The sequence below is a fragment of the Synchiropus splendidus genome, chromosome 16 (genome assembly GCF_027744825.2).
Source record: "Synchiropus splendidus isolate RoL2022-P1 chromosome 16, RoL_Sspl_1.0, whole genome shotgun sequence".
NCBI lineage: Eukaryota > Metazoa > Chordata > Actinopteri > Syngnathiformes > Callionymidae > Synchiropus > Synchiropus splendidus.
In genome coordinates this window covers 13,561,820-13,588,743 of record NC_071349.1, presented here as the reverse complement: position 1 = coordinate 13,588,743, position 26,924 = coordinate 13,561,820, and the positions used below count along the sequence as shown (strand labels likewise).

The 26,924-nt window shown below is 42.7% G+C and overlaps 1 protein-coding gene across 5 annotated transcripts in view; it reads left to right on the top strand.

Annotated features, from left to right (window-relative positions):
• The window catches only part of LOC128747878 (ryanodine receptor 3-like), a 70,124-nt gene that overhangs the window by 21,519 nt on the left and 21,681 nt on the right, over positions 1-26,924 (top strand). For all 5 annotated transcript variants that reach the window (XM_053846127.1, XM_053846126.1, XM_053846122.1 and 2 more), the window contains 45 exons: positions 153-309; positions 1,493-1,657; positions 1,794-1,915; positions 2,574-2,754; positions 3,400-3,535; positions 5,588-5,683; positions 5,932-6,050; positions 6,466-6,599; positions 6,714-6,955; positions 7,281-7,473; positions 8,482-8,698; positions 8,771-8,875; positions 10,206-10,309; positions 11,107-11,190; positions 11,264-11,423; positions 11,501-11,648; positions 11,726-11,928; positions 12,221-12,395; positions 12,483-12,691; positions 12,770-12,969; positions 13,095-13,161; positions 13,220-13,380; positions 13,457-13,622; positions 14,096-14,182; positions 14,257-14,483; positions 14,572-15,379; positions 15,811-16,011; positions 17,473-17,575; positions 18,596-18,727; positions 20,450-20,723; positions 20,788-20,902; positions 21,255-21,387; positions 21,475-21,578; positions 21,656-21,791; positions 21,919-22,105; positions 22,166-22,274; positions 22,377-22,497; positions 22,812-22,981; positions 23,568-23,788; positions 24,234-24,324; positions 24,692-24,832; positions 25,916-26,079; positions 26,157-26,235; positions 26,428-26,517; positions 26,605-26,751. In XM_053846127.1, coding sequence (XP_053702102.1) covers positions 153-309; positions 1,493-1,657; positions 1,794-1,915; positions 2,574-2,754; positions 3,400-3,535; positions 5,588-5,683; positions 5,932-6,050; positions 6,466-6,599; positions 6,714-6,955; positions 7,281-7,473; positions 8,482-8,698; positions 8,771-8,875; positions 10,206-10,309; positions 11,107-11,190; positions 11,264-11,423; positions 11,501-11,648; positions 11,726-11,928; positions 12,221-12,395; positions 12,483-12,691; positions 12,770-12,969; positions 13,095-13,161; positions 13,220-13,380; positions 13,457-13,622; positions 14,096-14,182; positions 14,257-14,483; positions 14,572-15,379; positions 15,811-16,011; positions 17,473-17,575; positions 18,596-18,727; positions 20,450-20,723; positions 20,788-20,902; positions 21,255-21,387; positions 21,475-21,578; positions 21,656-21,791; positions 21,919-22,105; positions 22,166-22,274; positions 22,377-22,497; positions 22,812-22,981; positions 23,568-23,788; positions 24,234-24,324; positions 24,692-24,832; positions 25,916-26,079; positions 26,157-26,235; positions 26,428-26,517; positions 26,605-26,751 — 7,384 coding nt within the window. The remainder of the gene's footprint in view (positions 1-152; positions 310-1,492; positions 1,658-1,793; positions 1,916-2,573; positions 2,755-3,399; positions 3,536-5,587; positions 5,684-5,931; positions 6,051-6,465; positions 6,600-6,713; positions 6,956-7,280; positions 7,474-8,481; positions 8,699-8,770; positions 8,876-10,205; positions 10,310-11,106; positions 11,191-11,263; positions 11,424-11,500; positions 11,649-11,725; positions 11,929-12,220; positions 12,396-12,482; positions 12,692-12,769; positions 12,970-13,094; positions 13,162-13,219; positions 13,381-13,456; positions 13,623-14,095; positions 14,183-14,256; positions 14,484-14,571; positions 15,380-15,810; positions 16,012-17,472; positions 17,576-18,595; positions 18,728-20,449; positions 20,724-20,787; positions 20,903-21,254; positions 21,388-21,474; positions 21,579-21,655; positions 21,792-21,918; positions 22,106-22,165; positions 22,275-22,376; positions 22,498-22,811; positions 22,982-23,567; positions 23,789-24,233; positions 24,325-24,691; positions 24,833-25,915; positions 26,080-26,156; positions 26,236-26,427; positions 26,518-26,604; positions 26,752-26,924) is intronic.

Genomic DNA, 26,924 nt, shown 5'->3' with positions numbered 1-26,924 from the left:
CTGACAAGTTCGATAACGAACCACTGCGAGCTATGTTTGCATCAACTTGTTAATAGATTTTGGGCTTTCAGGGCTTATGTAAATTCATCTGGCTGGCGGCGCGTGCAGTCTGCGTATTAATAGATGCATGTCTGTGCGTGTGACCTCGGCAGCTGGAGCGGCAGCCACATCCGCTGGGGTCAACCTTTTCGACTGCGACATCTGACCACCGGTCACTACCTGGCCCTGGCAGACGACCGGGGTTTAGTGCTGCAGGATATTGAGAAGTCTGACACGATTGCCACCGCCTTCTGCTTTAGATCCTCAAAGGCAAGACTTAAATTACGCTCATGTCACCCCATTAGTCCACTTTTCATTGTACGTCCTTCTTGAATTATTTTTTATTCACCACTCTCTTCTGTTTAGCACGTTAAATCAAGTTAATATTTGCACGTGTACACTAGTTCAGGAGGAGCATTGTCGTCACAGATTGCTCGTAACAACTGGTTAAACAGATGGAAGAATCCAGTTATCACACATGTGACTACTTTCTCTTGTCTACGGCCATGTTCTTCAGCTCAACCTCAGTGCGATCCACACTATCCTGGGATGAAAGCCAAAGATATCCTCATTAAAAAGTCATTCACATGTTAAACTCCTCAGTCTGTTGAGAAATCACAATCTCAAGGTCAATGACAAGAGTGATCACGACAGTTAAGCCCCAATTTAGTTCAACGTGCCGGCTGAGATTGAACGGAAAATTGAACCTTGACTCTTTAATTCGGTTGGAATCTGCAACTATTGTGAGCTAATTACAGACCCATTTAACGTTTATCTGGAGCCAAGATGAAAGCACTCGTACTTGATTTTAATTAGAGCATGTTGACGCTGTTCAAGAATATTTTAAAGCTAAGAAATCTAATGTTTGTGATTAGTCCAGTTGTGAGTGATGAGCCAAGGTCGGATTTGGGTGAAATTTGTTTTTAGGTGTTTTATGCTTGTAAAAACAGTTTTGAGTGTAATTACAGTGTTAAATTGTGTAAAACTAACAACAATGCCTTTGGTTCATAGTGTGTAAAAATAAATAAATTATAGTCGGTTAAAAAAATAATGTAATTGATTCTAAATTTTATCATTAAGTAATCACAATTAATCACGTTATATTATATAATATTTGACACAAAACTGATCAAATTTAGGTTGAACCAGGGGCCTCAAGTGAACAGTTTTTGTGTTAAATTTCCTGTCCATCAGTGCAATCTTATTTAGTCCCCTTCATCATGGATGTTTTGGTGATCGCTTCACATTGAATAATTACGACCAAAAATGTTCCCTGCAAAGGAGCGTACGTGATTAATCTGTGTAATATGCATTATTTTTTTCTGTTATTATTTGAAATTTATGCATAAAAGTCCAAGCTCCTGTGTTGATACATCAATGTCTCATTTTCACAGTCTGATTCCTGCATGTATTTGCTCACAATCCTGCTTCTTTACTTTTCTGCTTTGTTCAGGAGAAGCTGGAGCAGAGCCCCAAGCGTGACATTGAGGGTATGGGGGTCGCTGAGATTAAATATGGGGACTCGCTTTGCTTCGTCATGCACGTGGCCACGGGACTGTGGCTTTCATATCAGGCACCTGATGTCAAATCCGCTCGCCTCGGTCCGCTCAAGAGACGAGTGAGTGAGAATTAACTCCACGGTCAAGTGTGCAGTGTTAGATTTAAATGAAGTGAGAGTGGAAGGCGCTTTAGTTCTGATTCAGCCCTACGTCTTATCGATGCCTTGCTGGCTCACCTGGTCCTGTCTTGTGAAGGCTTGCCTGCATGCTGAGGGTCACATGGATGATGGTCTAACCCTTCAGCGCTGTCAACACGAAGAATCCAGAGCAGCTCGAATTATTCGCAACACTACTCGACTCTTCAACCGATTCATCAGGTAAAGAAATATGTCATGTTTATATGACTAAGCTCTACAATAAGTACAGCCATTATTTGAAAAAATGTTAAGAAACACAGCTAAAGGAACGTTGAAGAGAAATGACTGGAGATTCCAGTTTTATTTTGTCCGAGATTTTCCAGGTGCCACCGAGGTAAGTTGTATGACTCGACAGAGCAATGCCCCAGACAGCTCATTCAGAGTTCCAGTCGTGTGTCTCCAAGTGGCAAACGATGCAACGCAGTCACGGTTCCACTGAGCCGCATATAAAAAGGGAAATCAGAGAGCGAGTAAGCGGTCGCTCCGATGACCCGTATTTGTTTTCAAAATGACCCGATCTCCCATGGGTGGTCTTTGGGGTACAGTCTTTGGGAACACGGTGCAAGTCTGTCAGCCTCCCCCTGCGGCTGTGAAACATCATTCCCCGCCCCTCCCATGCGTATGTGACATGGTCTATTTTTAGAAAGCCAACGGAAATCAGCATTTCAGCTTGGCTGAACCTGTGGGCTAAACATAGGTTTAGTCATCGCAGCCTCCCATTCAGAGCACGTTGGTTCAAGGATTTGTTTTGGCTGAGTCACGACTGGTGCTAATTACACACGATCAAGAGCGTCTCACAAATTACTCAGTTGTTCTCTTTTTGTGCCCGCCTCCTCAGAGATCTGGATTGTCTGGGTGCTAAGAATAAAGCCCTGGTGGTGCTGCCAGTCGAGGAGGTGCTCCAAACTCTCAATGACCTCATCACTTACTTCCAGCTTCCAGACGCGGAGTTGGAGCACGAGGAGAAGCAAATCAAACTGCGCTCACTAAAGAACCGACAGAATTTATTCAAACAGGAAGTGAGTTTCTTTAAAGAGAGTTTCTAAACATTCCCCCTGCCTCCGTCCTCGAAATCTCCATGAGCTCCAGGAGACATTCTCGCGACTCAAACTATTTAGTAATTGACAGTGTTTCAGTAACATCTTGTATTCTCCAGAACTTCATTGAAAGCAGTCAGCATTTTTGGTGTTATCAGTATTCCTGAGGCTGACAGGAAAGCATTGAACCTTAGCACAAAGCCTCGTGGATCCGAAATTGCTTTCATCAGTTACCAAATGTCAGCTTCCTCACTAAGAGCGGGCTTTGATCTCAAGCACCAGGACTGTAGCACAACATAATAAATGCATCATCAAATATTTAGCCTTAAATAGGTGCAATTACCGAACCAAAGGGTAATTCTTCTTTTCAGAACTGACCTGGCTTTTCTATGATAACACAGCTAGCTTGCTAAATAACTCATCAGCATTTCGTTCTCTTGTGTTGCCTGTTTACAATAGCTGCTCTCATAAATCATCATGGCTGGACTGCCACGTTGGAATAATTGGCCATGATAATTAAACACTTTTATTCATTACACTAATGACTTCTGTGATGCAAGCTGCTGGATGATTCTTTGGCCCCTAAGCTATAGTGTAAGATTGATTCATGTCATGCGTGTTTTCCAGGGCATGCTCACGCTAGTGTCCAACTGCATTGACCGACTAAACGTCTACAACAGTGTGGCCCACTTTGGGGAGTGTGCCGGTTCAGAAGCAGGAGCAGCCTGGAAGGACATTCTTAACCTGCTGTATGAGCTGCTGGGTAAGAGAGCGTGCTCAACCAAAGGAAACAAACTCTTATTGCCAATTGTTTTGATCTTTGTGTCTATTTCAAATGGGGATTGAGTTTCTTAAAACTGTCATAAATGCCATTGGGCATTTCGTTTAGACTTGCTAGGTGACCATTTGACATGCATCTGAGTGCAGCCCTAGTTTAAAGGACCTGGATGACTCTTGTGTTAGTGATCCCAATGGCATAGGTGCACAACTCTCTAATACAGAGCCACATATTTGAGAATGTTGAAAGAACAGAGGACAATTTGTCTTGAGCTGGATTTAATCTTTCACTGGATTGGTTCCATAAATTTCACTATTACTTCAAAAGCAATCTGCGGTTTTGACCCCCATGCGTAGTGAAACGGTAGGTAAATCTTTACTTATTATCATCAAATGTTACTCCACAACTAGGCACATGTCATCGCTGTAATGTGGACTTCAATTCCTTTAAAATCATGACTGACCTTGGTGCCTATGTCCGCGTCCCATTTGCCTGTGATTAATTCTGTGGCATATCTGGGCTTCTAGAGGGATTGGCGGTGGCGTGCCCCCTTAATGTTGCCCTTTGGCTGCCATAAACAGATCCATATTTGAATATTTATTATGCCCTGCTCTCAAGATCAAAGCACATACGTTCACAAACAACAAAAATAACTCTTCATTCAGCCTGGAGTAGTGCAGTTGGGTCGTTTTCTAAATCACTCATTGACATTTATTTGGCAGGTGCTTTGAAGGAGCTTGAATGTCAAACAGGTTGCTGAATGTTTTGTTTACAAATTCTTGCTTCGTTGTCGCCTGGCGTCATCATCATTTCCAAAACTGCTTCATCCTCTGCCACCATATGTTCTGTCTCCTTTCAACCAAAGTGACCTGGCAGGAGGTCTTTTTTTTGGGTCTTTGATGGAACACTGTTTTACAAGGCCTATTCCAATGGCTCAAACATCTCAAGATGTGCATGTTGACGGCTTGTGTTGTCACTCAGCGCCCCCCTGCCCTCTGAGCGTGCCCTTCACATTCTTATCTGCACTAATTTCTCCTCATGGCTGGTATTAGTGTTCAAGCCACGTCTCTGTCTTCCTCTGTACCCTCCCCCTCACACCTGGCTGGGTGCAGTGCTAAGTGGATCTGAGAAGCCTTTTTCTTCCCTGTCTGTCTGCTTGGTGTGACCCTGTCATCTTTTTCTTGGGCCTCAGGTAGAGTGGATATGTGGCTGAACGTGGCTGGAAAACCTAAAATGCCAGACACATCTATGTTTAGTTTGTCACTCGCAGTTAACATCAATGCATGTTCTACAATGAAATCTAGTGCTTGGTTGGATATTTTGGGGGATCTGAAGGATTGATCCAACATCATTGGGTTAGAAGACCCTGAGAATAGGAATAGTTCTGCATTTGGAATCTGTCCAGGTACGTGCAAATGATGTCAACGAGACTGACAACAGTGAAACTGCACAGGTGTCAAGTAAATGTCCACTATATTGTATCCACGACTATGAAGAACAAATTCTCATTCCTAAGCCATCTCATATTGGCAGTCACCTTGTGGGATTTACATCACAGGGTTCATCTTTTTATGAGTATAACTGTTTCCTTGTGTAGTAGAATATGTGTTTAAAATGTAATAAAACACAAAATAAATGTCCATAGTAACGCCATCAGAATGTGGCTGTACAGCTCAGTTTATAGGCTACTCTGAATAAATAACATATTGATAAAACATGTATACGGACAAGTGTCAAATGGAGTCTTCATCAAATGAAGAATGAAACAGGGATGGCGCTGATGAGTAAGAAGCTTGTCCCTACTTCTCTGTACTCACTAGACAACTACAATGAGGTATATTGCTTAACAGACAGTTAAAATAATCTGCTTCTTGCTTTAAATATATGGTACTATCACACATAGATAGCTTTAAAGAGGTGGACTAACAACCTGTTCAATGTATTAGTTATTTCAGTTGTTTCTTACACTCCTTATGAAGAAAATAAAATGACTTTACGTACATGAATGTGAAAGTATCCCATGTTTGTGTCTTGCAGCAGCGTTAATTCGAGGGAACAGGAACAACTGCACCCAATTCTCAAATAACTTGGACTGGCTGGTCAACAAGCTGGAGAGATTGGAGTCGTCCTCAGGTGAGCTTGTTTCAGCTTCTCTTATGTGTTCCCAAGATTTATATCAAGGCTCCTATAGTGGTCTGATCTTGTCACCCACGTGTTTGACATGCGTGATGATGCATTCATGTGCATGCACCAGACGACAACATGTATAAACTGAGACACGCAGTTGTTCCCAAAAGAGATGTGGTTTCTTGAGAAGTGAATCCTGGAGTGGCTCGCTCTGCTGTCGGAGCTGGCTAATTTATGAATTTGCGGCTACATAGGCATCCTGGAAGTCCTCCATTGCATTCTAATTGAGAGCCCTGAGGCCCTCAACATCATCCAGAGAGGACATATCAAGTCCATCATTTCGCTGCTGTACAAGCACGGACGCAACCACAAGGTACGAAACAGTCCACCAGCAGAAATGTGGTTTAGGTGGGAGGAAAAGACGTTCAACTTAATTATTCATGGGGAACATGACGGGTAGTTTCAGAAGTAAAGTATACATTAAAAATGAATCTCATAGAAAAATAGCCATTGAAAGGAGAAAGTGAGTGTGAATTATGGAAGCAACAGTCAAGGTGTTAATGATAAAAGGCATGTTCTCAGTCTCATCTGTGATTTTAGTGCATCTACGTTAATAAATGGTGAATTTATAGGTAACATTCTACCAATAAACTGTCTAAGGTGACCTGAATGTCGTTGACACGTGCAGTTATAAACACAGTTAATCGTCATATTCAATGTCAGCTGTCCTTCGTGTTTGAAATATCTCTGCTCATTATGGATATGACCCCTGCGTGTCTCTGCTTTAGATTCTGGACGTGCTCTGCTCACTCTGCGTGTGTAATGGTGTAGCTGTGAGAACCAATCAGAACCTCATCTGCGATCACTTGCTGCCCAAGAGAGATCTGCTGCTCCAAACGCAGCTGGTCAATGACGTCCAAAGGTTAGAGAGCCATGGAACAACTGTTGCACATCTGTGCGGTCATTATGGCATTTAGATTTTGCTCTCTTTACACCATTCATTTGTTGAAGAAAAGTTAGCATTCTTTCTCTTCAGCATGAGACCAAACATCTTCCTCGGGGTGAGCGATGGCTCGGCCCAGTACAAGAAGTGGTACTACGAGCTGATGATTGACCAGGTGGACCACTTTGTGACGAGCGAACCCTCGCATCTGCGGGTGGGCTGGGCCAACACCAAAGGCTACGCCCCCTACCCCGGTGGAGGAGAGGGCTGGGGTGGAAATGGAGTCGGAGATGACCTGTACTCATTCGGGTTTGATGGACTTCACCTGTGGTCTGGTGAGTGCTTTCAGACGTCATGTAGCAGAATAGCTGCAGTAGGGCATGGTTTCACACAGACTCTCGCTATAGCAACACAAAAGTTCAGAAAATGTCAGTCAAAATGCATCCCTTATTGTATTATACAGATGTTTCTGTTGTACAGTGCTCAAATTGAATCAGACTGTACTCATACTAAATGTCATTGCTTTGGTTTGCAACAAACATTGTTATGTAAAACATTGATTATTCTCCCTGAACTGTGCAACAGCCACTGTGGTGTTGGATGGGAGCCGTGCCAGCTGGGCTTATTGGATCACATTTCTCATAACTCTCAATTCAACAGGTCGAATTCCCCGAGCCGTTGCATCGCTGAACCAGCACATTCTGACCTCTGAGGACGTGGTGAGCTGTTGTCTGGACCTGGGTGCTCCCAGCATCTCTTTCAGGATCAATGGTCAGCCTGTACAGGGCATGTTTGAGAACTTCAACACGGACGGGCTTTTCTTCCCAGTGGTGAGCTTCTCTGCTGGAGTCAGGTGAGGCAGATCATATCTATACAGTCAAATTCCGTCATCAGATAAAACCACAACTCACTCCCACTAAACCAGACTCACTCTTGCCTTGCTGACCTCAGATAACTAAGCCAAAAGTTCATGTGACAATTCTGACTTCACACTAGTGTTTTTGCCAGATTTTAAGTAAGCCGCCACCGACCCTCAGAGGCACTCATGGCATTATAAAACTTGCACATCCTTCTGACCCAGTGAACAGCATGAGCAGTCATGCAGAGGTGAATGTGCTACAGAGTGACACATTTATATTCCTCAATAATTGAGGACTTCATCCAGACAGAACACAGTTGCGTCACCAACACTACTACTTAGGATCTATTTTCTGCAGCCTCGGGAGAACCTCTTTACTATGACGGCCGGCGACGCTGAGCTGTCGTCACAGCTAAACTTGCCTCTGTTAAGTGAAGAGCTTGAATTGCCTGGAGAGGATTAGGAAACAGCAGACACTTCAAATAAAAGCTGTCTGATTATGTTATTAAACCAAGAGAGAAAGTAGGTTTTATGCAATTATCGGATCTGCTGCGGTGTTGCGAATACCTTGACTGACTAGTAGATGGCCTTTTAGCTGAAATAAAGTGTACATTTTACAAGGTAATGTGCATTTGAGCACCTCAAATTGTACATCTGAGCCCCATCATGAGGCCTGTGAACAGTATTCAAAGAAAGACAACTGTAAAAATATTTTGGGTGAACAGCAGCTTTATGTACTTGGATGTCTCTCATTGAAATCTTTGGTAACACTGTAGATCAGAGAATATATATACATCATTAAATAACGCTGCTTATTTACGGTTAATAATCAGTATTGATGGTGTTTTTCAGAGTGATTTATTTTGGAGGGTAAAAAGTCTGGCAGAAAAGATGCTTGTATGTACTCTATAATGACTAATATGTTGCTGTTTATTGTAATTTTTACCAATTACTGTTAGTGGTTGCGGACTACTTTATTTTGAATCTTCATCTTCTCCTCAGGGTTCGATTCCTTTTGGGTGGTCGACATGGCGACTTCAAATTCTTGCCGCCGTCAACTTATGCTCCGTGCTTCGAAGCTCTTCTGCCGAAAGAAAAGATGCGTGTGGAGGCAGTGAAGGAGTACAAGAGAGATGTGGAGGGAGTCCGAGATCTGCTGGGCACCACACTCATCTCCTCACAGGCCTTGTTCCTTCCCACACCTGTGGAGACCAGCCAGGTATACCAGCTCGTACCTGCATCATAACCATGCATGAGTTTAAAAACTTAAAAAATCCTCTAATTCCCTTAGGTTGTCATGCCGACTTACTTAGAAAAGGTTCGGGACAAACTGGCCGAGAACATCCATGAGCTTTGGGGCATGAATAAGATTGAGTTGGGATGGTCGTATGGCAAGGTGAGCAAAGAGAACATCCTTTAAACTTCCGTACATCACGTCATGTACGAAAAAAAATCCACATTGTGATAAAAATTTGAGTTTGACGACTTGCTGTAGTGATGTAAGAATTGAACCATCGCAAAAGCCTGTACGTCATCTTGCTTTCTCTCTTATAATTTGCGGTTCACACCCAACAGAGGGTAAGTGGAAAGAAAACGTCATCGTCCATGTACGACGCTGCTCATGCCACTCATGTAGAGACCTCTAGTTTGTTTGTAGGTAGAATCATCATGTTTGTCCGAGTAAGCCACGGACAAGTTTTGTTTCACTGAGGGCAAACAGGAGGTTTTATTCAATAAGGCAATAAGCAGAAAGGAAAACCAATCATCCGATTCATAATAGCATTTAGGGACCACTTTAAATTAAGTATGTAAACTTAGTACATCATTAACTGATAATCCAGAGGATTCTACAAGCAGAGTAAATTGGCTGTTAAAGTATGACCAAGTTATTGTTATAGTAAATGATATAGAAGGAAATTCACAGTACTTACTCACAGTACTTTAAACCGGTGCAGAAAAAGTACAAAGTTGTGTCTGTGGAAATGAATCAGCGTATTATTGCTGCAATTAATGTGGTTGCCAAAATAACTGCTGATGAATTCGTTTGTTAATGGAATGTCACTTTTTAAATTTTCATCATGTCTTGTTTTATTGCACAAATCGATATAAAAGGTCTTGTTTTGCCCTCAAAGAAATATCAGTCTGAAAAACAGCTTCTGTGTCTATAATACAACTACGTAGCTACTCAATAATATGATGAAAGTAGTTCATTTTTATGCATGTGGATTAAGAAAAGACGTTCAGACAATATTCATATGGTATTTGATCACCAGACATATGACTGCAATTGTACTATTCACAAAGGAGCTGACTGGTGTTCATTGGTCGCACGCAGCTGCATCACAGCCGCACATGTTTTCTTGGTAAACATCAACCATCCCCATGCTTTCCTGCGCAGCATTGCCAAAGGGATTATTTGGCATCAAATGCAGCCTCATGAGAGGAATTACATCCCTCACTCTGTATTCTAGCCGCACACCGCGATATCTCCCCCCAAGAAAACATGCTCCATTGTTCCTCTCATGACTCAGTGGAGTCGACTTGCAGCCCTATCACTGCAAACAGTAGCTATTAAGACCCCATCCCTGCTCCCTTGTTGGCTCCCTGTTAATTAGAAAGGTGGTGCATTAACATCCTCAGTAAACTCAGAGCTAACTAAATACTTCTGCTCATTATTAAGAATTATTAGCTCGTGCATGTTCACAACAAGGTCATCCTTTCTCCAGATCCGAGACGATAATAAGCGGCAGCATCCATGTCTGGTGGATTTTTCAAAGCTCCCGGAAACTGAGAAGAACTACAATCTGCAGATGTCAACTGAAACTTTGAAGTAAGTGGTGCTTACTTTGTGTTCAACCTCTGAATGTTAAATGTTTAAATTGCGAGATGCTGGGGTGTTTAAAATCTGTCTAGCGTGGATAAGAGTAATTGCAGACTTTGAATTGTCCCTAGAGAACGCTTCAGGATTCTGCTGAAATTCAAAACTAGGAAGTGTAATATCAATAAATTTCCATATATTCATATGAAAAGTCAAGCTTTTAAGTCAAGTGATGTCCACCTCTAGCACTGCATGTCTTGCTTCTCTTGCAACCAGAGCACTTGCATCTGTTTTGGTGATTTTAAGGATTATTATGATTGATCTCAGCAGCTGGCCCATCTTCCTGATGGCTTTCTGAGTCACTTCAAACTCGCTTTTACTGTCACACTTGCCTCACTTAAGGTGCAAAGAGAAATCACAGACCGCACTTCGCGCCGAGTTTACTCCTCTGGGTGCCCTTTTCACTTGCAGAGATTACGATGGTAGCCAGGAGAGGACGAGGCATTTATTTTCCCTCAAGGCAAAATTTAAAACCTGTTCTTTGGAGAGCTGTAGCTGAGGGAAAATCAAGTCAACGAAATATAAACTCATCTTTTTTTACTTTTTATTCAAGGTATTATAAGAGCAAATTAAAGGAATTTGTATTCATTGCTGTGTATTTTTGGTGTTACCAAAATAAAATAATTATCAAGTACATTTTTAAATGTTCTCTCTCTAAAAATGCACAATTATGTGTTTAGCATTAAATGTTTTAGTTTTCAATTGAATGAGAAAAAAGTTTGTGATCGTGATGTTTCTTGTCCCTACAGGACCCTTATAGCTCTAGGGTGTCACGTTGTCCATGTCCACCCGAATGCCGAGGATGCCCTCAAAAAGATCAAGCTTCCAAAGAAGTAAAACTTTTTCTATTTCATCCAACATCAAATAAGTGGCACTGTGACTGAATAAATTGCATTTTATCTTCAGCTACATGATGTCAAACGGATACAAACCGACCCCTTTGGATCTGTCTGACATCAAACTGACTCCAAGTCAGGAACTGCTGGTAGACAAACTGGCAGAGAACGCTCATAATGTCTGGGCCAAGGACCGAATCAAGCAGGGATGGACATATGGCATTCAGCAGGTGTTGTAATGCGCTTACACATGTGAGCTTACCAATGAATTGTGTTTTGGAGTGAATGAAAAAAACGTTTTCTGCAGGATCTCAAGAGTAAACGCAACCCTCGCCTGGTTCCATATTCTCTCCTGGACGAACGAACCAAGAAGTCCAACCGGGACAGTCTCCGAGAGGCTATTCGCACTCTGATTGGCTACGGATACAACATAGAGCCGTCCGACCAGGAAGGCGGTGGGGATTTGATTCAGCTGCCACAATGACATTTTTTGTTGAACTGTTTTGAAGTGGTCTGTCTCTCCCCACCCTAGGGCAAGTGGTTGAGCGGCTCAGTATTGACAAAATACGCTTCTTCAGAGTGGAGAGGACGTATGCAGTGAAGACTGGAAGGTGGTACTTTGAGTTTGAAGCCGTGACAGGTGGAGACATGCGAGTGGGCTGGGCCAGACCCGGGTGTAAACCTGATGTGGAGCTGGGCACCGACGATTTGGCCTTTGTTTTTGATGGATACAGAGTGAGTTGCTCATTATTCCAACAAATAAAAAAATCTCAACAAAATAATTATAATGAATCAAGGTATAAACAAATTATTAATCATTAGGACCATCACTTGTTTGGTATGAAACATTCGATACATATTTTCTTGGCGTTGTTTTAGAAAGACGGATATATTGTGTTTCTTTTTTTTCTATGTCACCCGGAAACATTTTGACATTTCAACTTTATTCATTTTATGCTTAGAACAGCATTTTATTGTATTTTTTTTATCCATTTAATATTTGGCTGCTTTCCTGTGGTGTTCACAGGGTCACTGTCTGAACATGGGGGGTCGTTTGTTTGGACGCTGCTGGCACGCCGGAGACGTGGTCGGCTGCATGATTAACATGGAGGACAAGTCCATGATATTCACCCTCAACGGGGAAATCCTGATCACAACAAAGGGATCTGAACTGTGTTTCACTGACTTTGAAACTGAGGATGGTGAGAAAATGACGGACAGCGTGACACTCTCATACCTGAATCAATTGTGCAAATCTCCTCTCCATATTTTGCCTTCCCCTCTTTCAGGGTTCATTCCAGTGTGCAGTCTGGGCCTCTCACAGGTGGGCCGCATGAATCTGGGCAAGGATGCTAGCACCTTCAAGTACTACACCATGTGCGGCCTCCAGGAAGGGTTTGAGCCTTTTGCTGTCAACATGAACAGAGAGCTCACCATGTGGTTCAGCAAACGACTGCCAACATTTGTCAACGTGCCCAAGGACCACAATCATATCGCTGTAAGAGCGTCTACACTAAAGTCCTCCCTTCTCACTTATTTGGCCGAATAGTTAAAATTCTTTCTGCATCCATCTCAGGTAACCAGGATTGACGGCACTATCGACAGCCCCCCTTGTCTTAAAGTCACTCACAAAACATTTGGGAGCCAAAACAGCAATGCTGACATGGTCTTTTGTCGCCTCAGCATGCCTGTAGAGTTTCACTCTTTCTTTAAGTCCACACCAATGGCGGACATGAATGGACTCCATGATGAGGAGTCGCTGAAAGTCAAACACAGGTACCATTCAAATCAGTCTTATTGGTTTTGTCTGGAATCATATTAACACAATTGAATGGAAGTTGCTGTTTCTACGTGAAAAAATTCAATACTGTGACTTGTCTAACGGTGAAACATTTTGGCAGATATCCACTGAGATCTGTGAGACATAGTGATGAGAGTCGACGGATTGACTACAGCAGCATCACTACGGTACAGAAAGATCTCTTTGATGAGTGTACATTCTTTCTAAATTCCTTTTCCTTTATAGTACTACCACTCTGTGAGGGTCTTTGCCGGCCAGGACCCTGCTGGAGTTTGGGTCGGCTGGGTTACCCCTGACTATCATTACTACAGCAACAACTTCAATCTCAGTAAAAACAGAACAGTGACCGTCACACTTGGGGATGAGCGTGGACGAGTACATGAGAGGTGAAATGATAGACTTAAGATAAGTGCTCCCTGCTGTTTTGTATGCATTCAAGTGTGTAAATCTGTTTACTTCCAGTGTGCGGAGGAGCAACTGCTACATGGTTTGGGGTGGTGAGGTGACAAACGCTGCTCATGGTGCCAGTCGCAGCAACGTGGACCTGGAGATTGGCTGTCTGATTGACCTCGCCACTGGATTGGTGACTTTCACAGTCAATGGCAAAGAACTATCAACATCTTATCAAGTAAGAATAAATAAACAACACTGTCTTATTTCCTTTACCACTAAACAAAAGACTCAGAATCAAGTCACTAACTTGACTGGAGGCTACTTGGACATTGTCACACAGGAAAAATTCTGACTCACGCATCCATATTTCCTGGCTGAACAGAGAAGCTAAATTTAAGTGCAGAAGCAGGCACCTTGAAAAAAGCAAGAAAGCAACTTTTTGAATTCAAAAGTTTACTGAAATACTGCATTTGCATTTTTTTCTGATCGTCACCGAGAACTAAATCTTAAAGAGCCTTTCTGTAATCTTCTTAAGTTGGTCCGGATGTACCCAGAGCCATGAGTCATACACGCTCCCAGACACACTGGCAGATGCTGCATTGGTGTCTTAATGATGCATCATTAAACCTCTCTCCACACGTCATGCTTTTGATGTGAACCCCTCCGTGTGACCTGTTGTGAAGTCCTTCCTCTTTGCTTCTGCTTCAGGTGGAACCAAATACAAAGCTGTTTCCAGCTGTGTTTGTGCGGCCCACCAGCCCTAACCTCTTTCAGTTTGAGCTCCCAAAGATAAAGGTAGATGTTTTTCCCTCTGTGGAGTGATGAAGGTTATCACATTGATCATCATTTCTCTTCATATCCCCCCACAGAATGCTATGCCTCTGTCGTCGGCCATCTTTAAAAGTGAACACAAGAACCCGGTGCCTCAGTGTCCACCCCGGCTGGATGTCCAGACCATCAATGCGGTTTTGTGGAGCCGCATGCCCAATACCTTCCTGAAGGTGGAGACAGCAAGGGTCAATGACCGGCATGGGTGGGTGGTCCAGTGTACCGAGCCGTTGCAGATGTTGGCTGTCCATATACCAGAGGAGAACAGGTGAATTTGCTTCTTTGTTTTTGATCTAAAGACATGAACATCACAGTTTGTCAAAAGCTATAATTTTTTTTATCTTCTTTCCTCAAAGATGTGTGGACATCATGGAGCTGTCAGAGCAGGAGGACATGAAGACCTTCCACTACCACACCCTGAAGCTCTACTGCGCCCTCTGTGCTTTGGGAAACACCAGAGTGGCTCATGCCCTCTGCAGCCACCTGGATCAGTCCCAGCTCCTGTACACCATCGACAACCAGTACCTGTCGGGGAGGTTACGTGAGGGGTTCTACAACGTGCTGATCAGCATCCACCTGGAGACAGCTAAAGAGGCACGACTCATGATGAAGGATGAATTCATCATCCCTGTCACGGCAGAGACTCGCTCCATCCGTCTGTTTTCCAATGCGTCTAAAAAGCACCTCCCTCCAGGGGTGGGGCTCAGCACATCACTGAAACCTCGACTCAACTTTGCGCCGCCCTGCTTCATCAGCACCAAGCAGGGTCAGCATCTTTACAGTCCTCAAATCCCACTGGACGCCTTGAAAGCAAAAGCCATCCTGATGCTGACGGAGGCTGTCCAAGGTGGCGGCCATCATATTCGAGATCCTGTTGGAGGATGTGTTGAGTTTCAGTTTGTTCCTATTTTGAAACTCATAAGCACCCTGCTCACCATGGGGGTCTTGGGGAGCGAGGACGTGCATAAGATCTTGATGCTCATTGACCCAAACGTGTTCCAAGAGGCGCACGATATTGGAACGACAAATGCCATTGACAAAGAGGGACTAACTGGGGCGGAGGAGAAGGCAGTAGAGGCTGGAGAAGAAGATGCAGCCAAAGAGGCGAACCAGCCCCTAAAAGGGCTGCTGGAGAAGAGACTGCCAGAACCGGTGAAACGTCAGGTAGACATTCTCATAAAATCTCACAGATTTCACACTACTCGGGTAATCTGTTGTGGAGTGGATAAATGAGGATTTAGCTCTCAGGATAATCTTCACAAGGGCACCTCTGCGATCTTAGAAATGAAGGGGGGAGTTGAGATATCCATCATTATGAAGGCATTCACAGTTGTATCACCTTGCATCTTTCATCTCAAAAAATTGGCACAAAAATACTGTAACATCTTTAATTACAAAATAACAGCTGCAGTCTTAATAACTTTCCTAATGATGGTCTAATGGAGTCATTAGGAATCCAGTCAAACATGAATCATCTCTGTAAGTAGATAATCTCCAGGGTGCGATATGTAAACGGCTATGAAGTCACGAATCAGTGGGCACCAACTCTCAGTAGATCTGCCAACGTGTCAATATCTGGCGACTCTTCTCCACAGATGTGCGAGCTGCTTCACTATTTCTGCGACTGCGAGCTGAAGCACAGAATCGAGGCCATCGTGTCCTTCTCTGACAACTTTGTCTCAAAGCTGCAGTACAATCAGAAGTTCCGCTACAATGAGCTGATGCTGGCGCTCAACATGTCGGCAGCCGTCACTGCCAAGAAGACCAAAGAATTCCGCTCACCTCCTCAAGAACAGGTGACACATCTCCGCTTGGAGAGTGAATAGAGATGTAGTCTAGAAGAGAAGCAGCTGTAACTCAAACTTTCAGAACAGTTTAAGCTGTGATGTGTCTCTATGCTGTTGTAGTAACTTCAGGACTTGAAATCACTGTTTTAACTGATGCTTAAGAGCAACTTTGGCTGTATTATTCACTTTAAAAATGAAGGTCTGAATCATCTTTTTGTTTCCAAAATAGTCTTCTATTTAGCGTTTTGTCATTGGTGGGTGAGTTGGGCTGAACTAACCACTGCAAAGATATGAATTGTGTCTGGATATTACGGCACATATTTAAGGATATATCATTGTGTTTTGTGTCCTATTTTGGAAAATCAAGCACCCCTTTGTCCACTTTCAGTTGAGGCGATCGTTTAGTGGGAAACATTTCTGGAGTGCATCCAAAAATAAGCCATTGATATTCAAGATTTGAAACTGCAAAGATGAAATGTTAAGAGGTGAAGAAATCAATTGGAAGGAATGGAAAATTATAAATGGAGATATAATGACATAAAAAGTTGGCAGTGTCATCAGTACACAAGAAACATGACACCAGTTACAGAATAGAACAGTATGATGAGGTTATAAGTTAAAAAAATGTAATTAATAAGAGGCGTTTTTCATTTTTGCGACCAGTATCTGTTCGTTTCAGCTTAAACATCAGTGTGGAAGGGCTTCACTCATAAGTCGACTGTTTTTGGCAACAAGTTTTTGATGTTTCTATCCTGATGTTTTTTTAACCTTAACTTTTCATCCTCATGCAAAATAGAATAGAAGGTAAATTTTGATTGTTTATCTTCAAATAAACACTGCTTATCGTGAATTAAAAAGTGGAGACATGTATGGGCTCTACTGTGAGACTTCCGTCACAATAAATTGTGAGCTTCTCACACATGTGACTTGATGACGCTTGTGTCCTAACAGCCTGAGAGCCAAGTGACAGAAGCTCTGCCTCACTTGTGAAGCCTCATTAGTGCATTACTGACCACAGGAGGAAGCCCACAGGCTCTCTGCCTCAAATCATGCATGTAGCCAGATGATTCATTCAGAGCAGTTTATATAACTATATTTGTGTATGCTCGATTTCACACCAAACACTTACTGATTCCCTCTCAGATTATTATGACGCTACATTTTTTTTTTTTGTCCACTCTAAATGCGTTTATTTAACGCGCCCTCGTTGCTAAAAGCTTCACACTCTGCAGCATGTAAGAGCGGACTCATATCCCCATCGGGTCACAGCTGGATAGAGAGTTCAGCTTTTCACAGCTTCTTAACTGCTGTCACAGTGTCCTCAAAGTGCCAGCGGAGAATTAGACACTTGGAATGTTCTTCCTGGCGGCGTTCCATTGAGACCGAACGTTCAAAGCCAGTCTTAATAATTGCAAGATTCAAGCATGTAGTATTTTTCATAACATGCGTCTACATGTTTTTGACCTTCAGATCAACATGCTGCTGACCTTCAGCACTGGTGATGACTGTCCTTGTCCAACAGACATCCAGGAGGAGCTTTATGATTTCCACAACCAGCTGCAGCTGCACTGTGGTGAGAGTAACTGCTTTTAATAACATGCTAATAACATGTATTATACAGTTATGTAAAATTCTATAAATAACCTATGCATTCCTACATTCATAGCTAAGGGTGTCCCACATTCTGAAGTAAATGTTACAGTAGGTTTGGAGATAAAGTGATATAAAACATGCCCTTATGACTGTAGATTGATGGAAATGTAAAATGTTTAAAAGGAGAATTAAACTGCCATTGGATTTATAGAAATGTAGGGAGAAAAAGTACATTATTTGATGTTCAAATGTAGTGGGTTAAGAGTATAAAAGTTGGGGCTTAAGCACTGAACTGCAGTAAAATACGGCTACTCAAAATATAGCTAAATGCATTTCTTAAAGTAAATAATAAAGCGTAATCCTTGAATTTTCATAGATGAATAACAATGAAACTAAACAGAGCAGACTAAAAATGTCATTGGTGGTCACTTACCGAATTTTTAAAATGTCAAAGCTGGAGTATATTTTTAGTTGAGTTACGTCAATATGAATTTAATGAACAAAAATATCTAGATAGAGTAGCATTATTTATTTTTGTCTCTAATTCATGTTTGTCATGTTCTCCACCCTAGTTTTTGTGTAAAAAAACACAATTTAGTTGAAGTCTGTTCCTGAATCCCAAGCCTCTTAATCAAGTGGAACATTCTCCGATGAAAGACAGGCTCTTTTCCTGACTCAGCCACCATCTTGCCTGATGTCTGGGTATTACTCCTCAGCACCTCTCAGGTTGCATTGGTGGAACTGACATCTTGATGACTTCATAAATAATTGAATCGCCTAAACCCTTTGTGGCACCATCGATGTGAAGCTCAGCTCTGCCTCGATACGCTGAACTGTCACAGCACCTGCCTCAAAGCGAGCCTTGAAAAGTCAAGTTGAAATAAACACAAAGGCACTTTCATACACGGCCCACACATGGATACATAAGCGGGGGAGGAGGCTCACTCTGAGATATGAAATGTGTTCATGCTGCATGTATGTTGTGTGTGTTTTGTTGTAGGGATCCCCATGGAGGAAGACGAGGACCAAGAGGACATGTCAATCAAGGGTCGCCTCATGACCCTGGTGAACAAGATCAAAGGACAGGCACATAAAACTGAGCAGCCCACTGAGAAGGAGCAGACTGCTCCATGTAAGCCTTTTTCCTTGTTGTTGCTAATGTAGCCTTTAGCTGGACCGACGTGTTCGCTTTCCACCAGGTTATGCGAGTGAGTGTGAGGGCTTCTACTGCAAGAGTAAATGAGAGACATTGAGCTTCTTTTTGTCATTGCTTTTTAGCTTTGATTTCTGTTGATTTTCAATGATGAGTTCTAATATTGAAGTTTTGTAAGCCATCACAAATGAAAACCATCAGAGATCCACCCAGAGCAACAACACACCTAAAGATTGTTGTTTGCTGGAGTGAATGTCCCTGATAAATTAGATTTTTTTTGGCGAGAGAAGAGTACTGTGAGGTTCTTTTAAAGTGGTTATCGTTCCTTTCTCACAATGGTCTCATGTTCTTTATTTACATCCACTACATTTAGCTCACACACTCCTTCATCCACTATTTCATCTCACTGCTGTGGAGCAATAGAATGAAATTCAATCGCCGATCCTCACACCTCCACTGTTGCTCCAATATGGCTGCCGGCGTCATGCTGGGTTTGAGGTAACAGGCGGGAGTGATTTTCAATTTCTTTTCAATTCCATTATGGTAATATCGAGCCACTGGGGAAGCGCCTTCAGAGTAAAGGAGAAAAATGTTGCCGTTCAAATGAAACCCGTCACCTGATTAAAGCCGTGGGTGTGTACCGCCATTCTGTCACTCAATAAATGGAGTGTCTCAACACCTCAAATACAGATGTATCTTCTTTCCAATCTGGGGTTGTTTACTCATCTTAAGCTGGTGCTTTTAGCTAGCATCGCCACTCGCTGTCAATGACCTCTTCCTGGGAATGAGATTGTGGGAGTTATTGCATTATAGACACGCTTGCAAAAGTATTTTCTGCTGCCTTTTAATCCAAAAGTAATGCTATCACCTTCACGTGACCAGAAAGGAAGCATTTTAGAGTACTTGTCTTGCTGCTGATGGAACTGTGAAGGCATTTCAACAGAGAGTTGTTTTGAGTTGAGTACAAAAGAGTGCTTGGCTGATCCCTGTGGCGAAAAGATGAAAACAGAAAAGTATGCATTTGTTCTTAAAAGACCTCATTGTGTGGTCACAGTGGCTACTATGGTAGTGAGTTTGGTTGCAGTGTATTCCCTTATTTGCAATAGATAACATTTATAATTTTTTTCTGTAGCCTTTCCTCACACCCAGTTGCCAAGGCAACAGTAAACATGACAAATGTCCCTGACCAGATCATCGGTGGAACTTGATGTCAGGATGCAAACTTTCAATCTGCTTTCTTGGCAGACTTGTTCAGGCGCATGATTGACAACCTCCTGTTGAACCACTCAGCAAAAACAGACACAGCAGTCTTAAAAAAACAATTACCTAATTGCTACGTCCGCAAGCAAATCAATTGTGAGCAAATGGGCCGGTCTTTTATGCCATGGAATGACTTCCAGAGAAGGCTCCCTCACACGCTCAAATCGGGAGCATGATGTAGCCTCAGGTGTGACAATATACATTCATGGGAGCAGAAAAACATACTCAGCTATTAATACATCGTCCACTGCTCAGTTCTTTACATAACACTTTTTTTCCGCTCCACTGAAAGTGTTTTTTTTTCCCTATGAACGGGTCTTGTCCCAGAATAGAACTTCACTGTTCCACAGACTGTGTGAGACATTTGCCAACTTTTAGGCTTGATTCAATAAGGAGCATGTGCTTTAATGCGCCTGGTCTAACTCCCTACTGTCTTTGCAGCGAACCTGAAGGAGTTGATCTCACAGACAATGGTCACTTGGGCCCAGGAGTGCCACATTCAAGACCCCAAACTCGTTCGCAAAATGTTCAGCCTTCTACGGAGGCAGTACGACAGCATTGGGGAGCTGCTGCGAGCCATGAGGAAGACCTACACCATCAGCGCTGCCTCGGTCCAGGACACCATAAACCTCTTGGCCTCCCTGGGACAGATCCGGTCTCTACTGTCAGTTCGCATGGGGAAAGAGGAGGAGAAGCTGATGATTGATGGACTTGGGTGGGTATTAACAACATGAATCTTGGTCTTCACTTTTCTGATTCCATCATTTTCCTTTTATTAGTGACATCATGAACAACAAAGTATTCTACCAGCATCCGAATCTCATGAGGATATTGGGCATGCATGAGACTGTGATGGAGGTGATGGTGAACGTCCTTGGGGGTGACAAATCACAGGTAAAGTCAGAAAAAGTGTTTGTTATGAAATCTGCTAAAATTAAACAAAAATGAATGTTTATTAATAAGTAATGATGTAAAAACTGTCTGATTCAGGTTTAATCGCCCATGGTTTGTTGTGATGTTGGCATCAGCATTTACTTGTAACAACCACAGTTGGTGGTTTTTGTATTTAAAAAAGCATCCATTTTCTATGCTGAATTCCAATAGTGTTGTTGCTGGAGGCTGCATTGTGCCCAAGCTGCTTGGAGGAAGAGGCGGGGTCCTATAATTGGTCTCCAGTATGAAGCCTATTGGAAATAAAAAATCATTTTTTTCCAAACCCATAACTTATGTTGTAATTATTGCCCAGGAAATCGCGTTCCCCAAAATGGTAGCCAGCTGCTGTCGCTTCCTTTGCTACTTCTGCCGAATCAGCCGCCAGAACCAGAAAGCTATGTTCGATCATCTGAGCTACCTGCTGGAGAACAGCAGCGTGGGACTAGGTGGGTTCAGATTTGTGTTTTGCTGAAGAACTGCATCAGTAATTTAAGGACCATGTTTGCGTGTTTCTTTTATGTCGTAAATTTTAGCTTCGCCCGCCATGAGAGGCTCCACTCCTCTGGATGTAGCTGCCTCTTCTGTGATGGACAACAATGGCCTGGCTCTTGCCCTCGAGGAGCCTGATCTGGACAAGGTAGTCTTCCTGCTTCTGCTATAATGATGTTAAAAATCCACTTCAGCCTTGTTAAGAAATGGCTGCCGTACTTGTAGGTGGTGAACTACCTGGCAGGCTGTGGTCTCCAGAGCTGTCCGATGCTTTTGGCGAAAGGTTACCCTGACATCGGCTGGAATCCTATCGAGGGAGAGCGTTACCTTTCCTTCTTGCGGTTTGCTGTCTTTGTTAATGGTATGTGTGAAACCTCCTTTTTCCTCACAGGCAAAATGTTCTTTTAAAAATGTCAAGTTATATAAAAGACATTTACTAGACTCCTCTCGGCCATTGTTACAGTCGTATTTTGCATTTTTAATCTCAGGTGAGAGTGTCGAGGAAAATTCCAGTGTTGTGGTGAAGCTGCTTATTCGTCGCCCTGAGTGCTTTGGACCTGCCCTGAGGGGGGAGGGAGGCAATGGCCTGTTGGCAGCCATGAAGGAAGCAATCAAAATCTCTGAGACACCTGCGCTGGACCTGCCGGGCTCTGTTCACGGTTTTAGCTCAGACGTGTAAGCATTGATTGATTCTTCAAATTTTGACTTGATTTTAACGCGGATATTGTTGGCCAGCTCTACTGAAGGTGATGATGAGGAGGAGGTGGTTCACATGGGCAACGCCATCATGTCCTTCTACTCTGCGCTCATCGACCTGCTTGGACGTTGTGCGCCAGAAATGCATGTATGTGTACAAGAAAGTCACTTTGTCTTGGTCGTTGATCGATTAATGGCAAAGATCTTCCTCTGAAATCCTCTTATGACACGGCTTCTTTTCCATCGCCAGCTCATTAACAAGGGCAAAGGTGAAGCTCTTCGTATCCGTGCCATACTGCGCTCCCTGGTTCCCACCGAAGACCTTGTGGGGATCATCAGTATACCACTTAAAATGCCCATCATCAACAAAGGTACTGGTCTAAATGTTTAATGCAAGACGTCATAGAATGCTTCTTCAACGCCTTTGATAACTGCTCATTCTGCAAAGTGAAAGCTTATCGATTTCATCCTCATGTCTTTTTAATGTGGGCATGCATTATTGCCTAGTCGACAGATCCACTGAACGCCATGCTGGACTGATCGGCAACAGCATGATAAAACTTTTGGATTAAGGATTTAGGCCTTGTGTCTCTAGATCTCCAATAGCATCTACAAGACCGACCTTTTATAGACCTGTCTCAACACGTCGTCGTACTTTGTTCTGACTCGTCCTGATTTCCTTCAGATGGCTCCGTAACCGAGCCGGACATGTCTGCCAGCTTCTGTCCGGATCACAAGGCCCCCATGGTGCTGTTTTTGGACAGGGTGTACGGCATTGAGGATCAGAGCTTCATGCTGCACCTGCTGGAAGTCGGCTTTCTCCCTGACCTGAGGGCAGCTAACTCGCTCGACACGGTAAGTAAAGCTGGAAGCGGACACAACTTTGTCAAATTGTTGTAAAGTCAATATTATTCGAGAAAATTAATTTTTTTTGGGACTTTGGCAACTGCTAAATTTGATTTTGACACAACATTCTTTACCAGACTGAAACTATAGAATTAGAAGAGTTCATAAAGCAAACACACACATAAGTTAAGTGCTCACACAACTACTGCTACAACAAAATCTAGTGACACTCAAGCCTGTGTAATTTTTTTCAAAGAAAAAAAAAAATCCATTTGTGCAGAATGATGGTCGTGAATTCATATATAATGACTGCGTCGTAAACAGTGATGATGTGACAGCAGCTGCGAACCCATGCCATCGATTCTGACATTCTGTATAATGGAATTTTGTTCACAGTGACAGACACTCAATACTAATTCCATTTAGGAAACGTGTGACCTGATGTGTGTTGTGACTGTAATTCCCTTTTTAGCATTGCTTGCTAACCTGATAAGAGCTACCATTTCATTTGGAACAGGATAATGCAGTAAGCGCTGCAAGGATAAAGTGTAATTAAGCTAATTCAGCGCCTGACTGATTGTCATTGTCTTTACAGGAAGGTCTGTGCACGACTGAGACGGCTCTGGCTATGAACCGCTACATCGGGTCGGCCATGCTTCCCCTCCTCACACGATGTGCTCCCCTCTTTGCTGGGACTGAGCACCATGCTACGCTCATGGACTTCACCCTGCACACCATCTACCGCCTCTCGAAGGGCCGCTCACTCACCAAGGCTCAGAGGGACGCCATCGAGGAGTGTCTGTTGGCTGTTTGCAAGTAGGAGGTTTTTGGCTTCTATCGAATACACTAACCAATGGGCATAAACGATGGGCACTGCACTGTGCAACGACAAATACAATCGTGACACCCCAAACACAACATGCTGGACCTTTTCACACCCTGTCACATCGTTATTATGCGAGTATTACAAAAAACATTAACTTCTGTCCGTGAAAATAGCAATAATATCAGTAGCTATAACAAAATGTATTTACTAATGGCTTCCAAAACACCTCATGCTTCTATCAGAATTCTCCTCACCTCCTAATTTGAAGATCGGAACTGTAATTGAAGTCAGAAAAATTATGTTCTGCGGCTTCCACATTTATCAAAGAAAAAGCCGACTGCGTCTTTTATACTGCTCCTACAGCCTTGACAAGTTGTGCTATCAACTCAAAAGAATTCTGCAGCATCACTTTTATCTTTTCACCTTTTTCTGCAGGCACCTTCGTCCCTCGATGCTGCAGCAGCTCCTACGCCGACTTGTCTTTGACGTGCCCTTGCTGACTGAATATTGCAAGATGCCTCTAAGGGTGAGGGACACTTGCCTTGCTTTTTACCCACTACACTTCTCAACTATTGATCTGTGTTGTTTGTTTTGTTTTACAATGCCCACTAATTGAATAGGGTGTAAAATAAAAGGTCACCTCTCTGCGTCTGTATGAATTTCACGCTCTTTGGCTCCACTGTTTCCTTCCCTCCCTCTCAAATAGCAGAGAGTTATAGAGTGTGACTTGCCTGAGAACATGTGGCCACACCTCGTGTAAACAGATTCAATTTGGACGACAGCAGGAGTTTGGAGCTGTTGCTAAGCTTGCAAAATAACACGCCGAGTGTGCACAACATGAGTTTCACGATAACCCTTTAATTTTCTACGTGCTGTGTTTTCTTCCCCCGCAGCTGTTGACTAACCACTACGAGCAGAACTGGAAGTATTACTGCCTCCCATCGGGTTGGGGAAGCTATGGCACGGCATCAGAGGATGAGCTTCTGCTCACCAAGAAGATCTTTTGGGGCGTCTTTGATTCCCTGTCCCAGAGGGTGAGTGCTGAATTTAAAGGCATCAAGAAGGGGATTAAATGATTGTGAAGTGACCTGATGCAGTGCCTCCTTTAAAGTCGCCCATTATCTGAGCCAATTATAATTCAGTCTCTTTCTCTCAGTTGTGGAAATGATGGTCAATGAAGAAAATGTGTTGCTATTTATGAGCACAGGCAATGATTTACTATGCTAAGACATTATCAACAATATAATGCAGGGTCTTATATGTATTATACATATTATATATATTAGGATGTTTCGTCCTTTCATTCTGGAACAGGAACCTCTAAGAAAATGTGTTTTCGTCTCAGTTAGACTTGAAGCATTACTAACGGAGGACGAAAAGGCCAGCTATTTCACAATTCATCACCCTCAATTTAGAAAGTGGAGACAGAATCACTCCCCACCCTCCGGGTGAAACACTTGGAGCAGACGTGATGACGTCAAAGTGTCCTCGGTGTTGTGTCATTTCAGGAAAATTATCTATAAAACTGAACTAATAGTGTATGTGTTCATCAATTCTTTCATATGATAGTGTGAATGATCATGAAAATAAAATATATTTTAATTGAATCAAGATGTCTGTGCCACATTCCATTTGATTAATGAAACAGGATTGCCATTTCGTATTTACACGCGTGTTTCAGAGACCCATTAGAGCTCAAGCATGGAGGTGTAATTGTAATTCAGATGTCCGGACTCAGCACTTCTTTGTAAATGCACACTCATGAAAGAAGGTTGGGCCGTGGGCTGGTCTGAAAACATCGATATCTGGACAGCCCTTATCGATCACAGGCCTGGAGCTCACTGGTTCTTTAGCTCCACAAATAATTCTTCATTAAAGTCTCTTCTCTAGAACACAACTTGGCTCCTCTAAAGGCTTCATTTAAATCCCATTTCCAAATGAACAACTAAATTATATTACATTTTTGGGGGGACAAATGAAACAATTGTCTTACATACAGCATATAATTTCTTTTCCTGTAAATAATAATGAATTAAATGTCTTATTTATTATTCATGCTGCTCTCATATACAGTAATGCTTCTTATGTAACACACATTAATGGTTTCTTTTGGTCAGAAATATGACCAGGAGCTTTTCAAGATGGCAATGCCGTGCCTCAGTGCCATTGCCGGAGCTCTACCACCGGACTACGTCGATGTGTCCAATAACACCGCAGTGGAGAAGCTTGTGTCTGTAGACGCTCAAGGCAACTTTGACCCCAAACCCATCAACACCTACAAGTAAATTGCATATTTTAAATGAACGTCTTCGACTCTTCTATGCCAATGTCACTGTCTCACTCTAATTTTTGTTGCAGCATCGCTCTCCCGGAGAAGCTTGAGCACTTTGTCAACAAATATGCCGAACATTCTCATGAGAAATGGTCCGCAGAAAAGGTGAGATGAAGCTGAATAAATACATTATAAAGGTGATAATTGAATATTGAATTGAATGACAAAGGTGGGAGCTTTGATCTGCGTGCAGCAGGAAAATACAACCATTTTGAATAGTGTCCTCTTAAAAGATTGAATGTTCTATTAGTATAGGATGATTTATTTAATTTCTCTTTTTTTACATTTGTTCTTCAGGTGTTGCTGGGATGGAAATACGGCGACTGTGTGGATGAGAAGGGAAAGACCCACCCTCAGCTTAGAAGTTACAAAGCTCTGACAGAAAAGGTATCAAATATTTAACAAGACAAACAACAGATCACAAGGATTCCTGAGTGCGATTCATGTTTTGTTGCTCGCTCTACCGTGCGGTAGGAGAAAGAGATTTACAGGTGGCCTATTAGGGAGTCCTTGAAGAGCATGCTGGCTATGGGATGGACTGTCGACAGGACTAAGGATGGGGAGAGCATGTCTCTGCAGAGGGAGAATGAGAAACTGCGCAAGATTTCACAAATATCACAGGCAAGCAATAATAACACTCAAATTGAAATGATGTAAAGTTAATTATTTGTGCGACAAAAGTTGTTTCTGTGTGATGTAGTTTCTGTTTCAGTATCTGATTTATATCATCTTTTTATGAGTGTGTTGCTGATAGCTGCTGCAAGGTCTTTAATAAAAATAATTTTCAGTCTTTC